At 32.9% G+C, this 6,814-nt stretch overlaps 1 protein-coding gene across 4 annotated transcripts in view; it reads left to right on the forward strand.

Annotated features, from left to right (window-relative positions):
• The window catches only part of LOC108768877 (flocculation protein FLO11), a 77,330-nt gene that overhangs the window by 24,581 nt on the left and 45,935 nt on the right, over positions 1-6,814 (forward strand). For all 4 annotated transcript variants that reach the window (XM_018519531.1, XM_018519533.1, XM_018519534.1 and 1 more), the window contains exon 2: positions 3,590-3,650. In XM_018519531.1, the coding sequence (XP_018375033.1) occupies positions 3,617-3,650 (34 nt within the window). In that variant the 5' untranslated portion in view covers positions 3,590-3,616. The remainder of the gene's footprint in view (positions 1-3,589; positions 3,651-6,814) is intronic.

Raw genomic sequence — 6,814 nt, forward strand, 5'->3', positions numbered from 1 at the left:
TTCAAATACTAACATTGATAATCAACCTTATTATTTGAATTACAAGATACAAAAAGCTTTCAATCTTTCGATTTTAAATACAAAATACGTAATACTTTTATGTGATCCGCTAAAATAAAAAATACAAAATATGCTTGTATTGCAAATAGTGTGTTTTAAATAAAAGTATTTCAAATACATGCCCAACTCTGCCCTAGGGCCTACAGGGCTGCCGTCTTGTAACCCTGAGGCGCCTGAGGCACTGCTTGTAGCGCTACCTGGGACCGTAAATGTTTGTATTTTTGTCAAACTTGACGAAAAAGTTCCCCCGCCTTTCCCATGTAACGCTATACAGAAAAAAGACTATTTTTAAATTAACCATAATATACTCATATATAAGCAAAAATATTATAATCTTGTTTCAAAGATATCAATCTCGATTTGATTAAATTTGTTTTGATGCAAGTATTATTTTGCACTTAATTCAAGACTTGCTCAATTAAAAATCTTATATCAATACGAATTCAAGACTAAAATTTTTAAAGCAAGATTACAATATTTTTGCTTACATATGAGTATATTATGGTTGATTTAAGAATAGTCTTTTTTTCTGTGTACAAGCAGTGCCTCAGCGTTACAAGACGGCAGCTTATAAGCCCTGGGTCTCCCTATTCTGAACGCTCGAATGTACCTGTATAGCGACGCAGAACTAAGATGAGTCACATTCACAGGCTCTAACTTCGAAAATACTTGGAATTTTGCTCTAAAATTTTGGGTACATAATCTTAAGATACGGTACTTTCATTTTATAAAATAAAAAAATTTTACATTTTTTGAAGGTTCTATATATATTTCCCTCCTTAAATCGTCTACAATGAAATTTTAAGGTGTAAAACTTAAACTTAAAAGTCATTGATAGACCACCTTGCGATTTTTCTCAGCTCGTATGTACGTGGTGGAAATATTCATCTTGCCTTTTTACTTGTCGGAAGGAATATCTTGAGTTCGCGTCGATGGACCTGATAAACTGCGATGTATGCATACGCCCCCACACGTTGGAAAGCAGGCTCGAGAAATGATTGAATCGCACTGATCATTCATAACTGCCATATAAACGTACTGAAGAAACGCGCCGATCGCGGGACCGCGTGTTATCGGCACTATTTATCGAGTAAAAGCCGAGCTACAATTCGTTATGATAAATTGAGATCCGATAAACGTCGCGTCCCTTTTACATTGCAATAAAGTGCACAAACCGCTGCAGCTGTGCACTTGTGCAACTTGTGACCTTGATGCTATTCGAGTTGTAAAAGATTGTGCCAAATATTGTACGTTCGTTTTGCAAACGACGAATGTCTAAACAGTTTATGATTGTTTCAGCTTTTTGTATTCTTGGATGCGTAATTATTACTTTGGTCACACATGATTTTGTATGAGAAGAGAGATAATTGCAGAATTGTAAATATTGCGAATATTACTTGTTCATTAATTCTAATACTGTAAAAGGATAGTTTTGCCAAAATATTAAAAAATTTAGCTAGATATAGATCTAAAAATTATTTTATTGAACTATTAAAATAATTTATATTATGTAGGACAATCTAATTCCTAGGATGTTAAAATTTTTTGCAGTATTGCTCGTCATGCTTGAATTTTCTACGTAATTATTTGGATAATCTATCAATATTATTTTATTAGATCTGTATCTATATGTAAAATTTGGAAATTTTTTAGTAAAATAGTTGTTCCATGCACTATTATTTTAATAACGAAATCTAAACATGAAAATACTATTTTATTTTATTTTTTTACTCTTTCGCTTTTTCTTTATACGCGTTGTTTTATTTATATAATTATATTTTTATAAAGATATAAAAGATTTAAAAAAAAAGGTAACGTAATTATATATTAAAGAAAATAAAAGATAACGTAATTATATAAAGAATAATATATATAACAACCATGTATAGTAATAGTTTGTTACTAAATAAAAAGAAACTAAATAAATACTTTTCTTGACCGTCATGATAATAAATGACGTTTAGAACATCAACACGATAATTAATATTACTTCTGAGTTAACATATCAAAGTTTAATAATGGAGATGAAAGTAACTTTTGCCGATAATCTAAAAATAAAGAAACGCGAAGAATAAAGAGAAAGTTAGATTACACAATAAAAACAAATCGCCTTTTAGAATTTTGACAACGAAAATATCGAATAATTATAAAGAAGTAAATCTCCGCTCACCAAGGCGAGATACACATTATTCTCCCATTTTCTCAAACAAAATTTGTTTTTCTGACCACGCAGTTATCCCGTTTAACAATAATTCGGGTCGCGAAATCCATCGGCTGTTTCTTCGTCGACAAATACGCCGTTATAATGTTAACTTGCTCGACCTGAATTATTTTCGCCTGCAACACCGCCCGGTCATTGTTCCCTATAGACTTTCGAACATTCCCCTCTCCTCTCTCCGTATGCACAAGCGATCTTATTTATCATTTTTCGCACGTACGAAATCGCTATATGGCAGCGCCGCAGCCATATAGATTCGATAATTCATTGAAATAAAATTAATAAAAGTGCACGCAAATGCACGATTTCTAACAACAAAGGTATTTAAAATGTTTCAAATATTGTGTTTCTTATTTTTAAATACTAAATAACGAAAATATATAAAAACAAAATAGAGAGAGAGAGAGAGAGAGAGAGAGAGAGAGAGAGAGAGAGAATCTATTATAAATCCATTCAATAATAATATTTCTTCAAAGTCCTTAACATTATAATAATGAATCATTACAGTTTGTTATGGCACAATAAATGTGAGATATTTTAAAAGCATATCGTAAAACGGAAAAAAAAAGGAAAAGTAGTAAGGTGCTAAGAAATTCTTGCTTGATCACGATGAGATTATAAAGTCGCAAAATACTAGTTGCTCTTTAAATTGCGTTCTTGACTGTTCCACCAAGGACTTTCGCTCGAGGAGTTGCCTAAGTTACGCTTAATTAATAGACGGGTAATTAGCTAGCTACTAGCGGAGCACTCGATAGATCGACATGCACTGAATGCGGTATTGCGGTATTAGACCGCGTTTGTTTCTCTTCTCGTGTCGAGGCTTCCAGGCAAATATTGACACTGGCGATAGAGATGTCACACGTCCTTTGAAGCTACTGACCGTCCACAAGAGCATACAAAGATCGACGGACTGGCGGGACGAGTTTATTTGCCTCGGTTAATTCCTTTACGCCTCCGGCGATTTAGTAGCAATTAGCGTAGCTAGTTATTACGTTATTACCCTCCGAGAGCAAATTGTTAGAATAATATTAACGTTCCGACGTTGACGTCGTGTTTCCGACGCGAGGTCGCGATATACGAAATGCTTTCTCCATTTGTAAGATAATTTTATTGCCTGTTACGTGGACCATTAAAAATATGCAAATATTTCCGCATATTTATTGCTTATATTTAATTAAATTCAATGGAAATTTATATATGCGATTATAGCGATCTGATAATGATGTAAATATGAATGTATTATAAAATTTAATATTTAATTTGTTTTGCAACAACCGTCTAATTTTAGCGATTTTATACTTTCTGTTTCAGGCTGAAGAAATCAATCATATCGTAGCCATGAACCTCGCGCTGCATGGATTTTTGCTGCAAAGTAAGTTTCTTCATATTTCTACCATTTTTATAGCGACAAGTAAATTTACAACAGATATTAGAATTAAATTATAATGAGTCTCCTATTTCAAATTGGAAAAATATAAATATATGTATAAAGCACAAACTTTATTTATTATTAAATTTATATATACTATTATTTAAATAGGTATAAATATAGATAATATATTATCTAAATATTAATAACATATAAAAGATAATATGTTAATTAAATTACATAATCTTCTTATTATACATTACGAGTGAAAATAAGAAAAGTGGATGGGATTTAAAATCTCCATAGAATATTTCGTTAAATTTTATCAAATATCACTGAGATGTAATTATGCGATGAGATAATAATTCCGCTTAGGAAAAGAAATTAAATCAAATCATCTAAGTATTTTTTAATTCGCGGAGAAATGCGATTCTTGCCAGTTCCGTGAGTCACCTCGTTCTTATGTGGGCGACACTTTTTTCACGATCATCCTCCGCAGCAGAACGCATAAAACTTGACGTCTTATGATAGTGATCAATCTCCCTCGTTGCTTCTGAGGTTTAAAGGAATGCTGGAAAAAGCAAATTATTGACATTACAATTATCGATAAAATCCTTTAACATTAAAATTGACGCAAAATTAGAAGTTTTAATTTTCTTTCGATTTTAGTATAAAGTCCACTGCACCACTTCCTAATTTAACGTCAACTTTAATGCTGTAAAAGGATTTTTGATTTCGTTCGGTCAATTCGAAAATTTTTATACAACTGTAATGTCGATAATTTGATCATTCCGGCATCCCCTTAAGTAAGATTGAGTACAATCTGACTTGCGTGAGCGCGATCTCGAGGATGTCCTCGAAAGACGCCCGGATTGGCTTGCCCGCTAACTAGGTTTTCGTGCCGAGACCAAGGTGTTTCCTACGTAGATGTAAACACGCGTGTGGCGATCGGATACGATTCAAGAATCGCAAATGAATCGCGCGAGCGAACGAGCTAACAACACGGCACGCTGCAAGAATCGCGAATGAATCGCCTCACGCAATCAGCGTTAGAGATTGGAAAAGACACGGATATATAAACGTATAATAAATTTAATACTTTAATAAATAAATAGTTACCGATATGTGTATAACACGAAATAAATAAATATGCAAATATATAAAGATAAAATATATAAAATGTACATTATTTAATGTATACAATTTAAAAGCTTTATATAATGAGATACATCTCTTCTAGTCAACGAATAAGTTATCTATTACGTTAGTCATTAACGTATCTCTGAAATTGTTTTTTTTATGTTCAAGTTTTTATTGCATGGATCGCAGAAGCATTAAATATAAAAAGCCTGTAGACATTACTATTAATACTACTATAAATACACAGAAAGAATGATTTTGCTGAAGTATTTAAAAATTTAAATAGCTACAGATCGAAAAATAATTTTGTTTGATTATTAAAAGAATTACGTAGGAATCTCAAGTATGATGAGTAATGCTGTAAAAAGTTTTAATGTTCTAACAATCAGCTTGAACATGATCCTACGTAATTATTTTGATAGTCCAACAAAATTTTAATATTTTCAGATTTGTAGTTAAACTTTAAAGCCTCTCTCATCTACAATAGTCGCAAGGATTGTTTGCACGCAATTCGACAACAAATTCTAAACGCCAACTTGCTGTGCTGTGATTACCTGGGCTCATGCGATACGCTTGTCGCAGTTGCAGAAAGTTAAAGTTGGCTCAACTCCGTACGACAAGAGCTCTTGAGAGCATGCGATTATAATAGATGCGACACTTCTGCGACATTTCATACGACATGCGACACAGCCTGTGTGACTATTGTAGACAAGGCTTTAGATACTTCAGCAGAACTGTTCTTTCCATATATAAAATCTCGCCCGAGGATAAAAAAATGTTTACTTGTTCTACAATATAAATTTAGAATATATATGAATCAAAAACACATATACACTCTAAATTTCCTACAGTGAAATCTCACTCCAAGAAAGTGAAAATGCAACCACCCTTGAAAAAAAGTGAAAATATTTCACTTTTTGAAAAAAGAGTGACGATCTTCACTCTTTTTAGAGTGAATTTTCATTTCAAAAAAGTGAAATCTTATTCCAAAAAAGTAAGATTTCACTCTAAAAAGAGTGAAGATCGTCACTTTTTTTTCAAGAAGTGAAATATTTTCACTTTTTTTCAAGGGTGGTTGCATTTTCACTCTCTTGAAGTGAGATTTTACTGCAAGAAATTTAGAGTGTATGATTAATAAATTAATTAAAAGAGAAGTTAATGTGTCAAGCTGAAGAATGTATCTTGGGATTTATTTTTTCATCTAAAAAAATTTGAGCGTGCAACTTAAGAGGTACCCAAATCGCAAAATCTATGATGTTATTAGTTGAAGTATATAAAAATTCAGTCATATATGGTATGTTCACGTCTGTGTGATACAGGACACCGCTTTACGGCGGTATCTGTGAAGGATGAAAATAATTTCTAAGGGCCGAACCTGTAAAGTCGCCGTAACGAAATCACTTTAGCGCGAGAGATCATGGTCCGTAAAGTATAAATTCGTAAAAGAGCGACGTGGAAAGGTGTCAACACCGGTGATAATCGGCGCCGGATGGAATAGGGAATTGGAGAATGAAAGGATGATACGGACATTCTGTGCAAATCGCACGTAAGCGCCTCGTCAGACCACCAGCTGCGTTCGCAAAGTATAAAATGTAAATCTCGAGTTCTCTCAAGGCGCACATTTGCAGGATAGCCGGATGATGAGCGCCTTACACACGGTTGCAACGAACATTTCGTAAGCGATTGATAGGATTCAAGAAAGCGCAGGAACAAAGCGTGTTTTGAATTTGCGATAATTTGCGCAACTCCTTAGCGATTTATTGTGTTAGGCTTTTGTGTATAATACATTCCCTTAAGCATGTATTGTTAAAAATTGGAGGCACACGTTGAAACCTTGCGTAATTACAAAAAGACATAAGTACCATCAAAAGGACATGAATAAGAAAAAAAATAGTGCCACGAAATCGGATTTCCTTTGTGAGAATATATATACCTATATTATGTGACATAAATGTATAAATGATTTGGAAATTTATTTACATGAAAAGCATAATGTGTACCTATATATATATATATATAATATATAC

The sequence above is a fragment of the Trachymyrmex cornetzi genome, unplaced genomic scaffold (assembly GCF_001594075.2).
Source record: "Trachymyrmex cornetzi isolate Tcor2-1 unplaced genomic scaffold, Tcor1.1 scaffold83, whole genome shotgun sequence".
Classification (NCBI taxonomy): domain Eukaryota; kingdom Metazoa; phylum Arthropoda; class Insecta; order Hymenoptera; family Formicidae; genus Trachymyrmex; species Trachymyrmex cornetzi.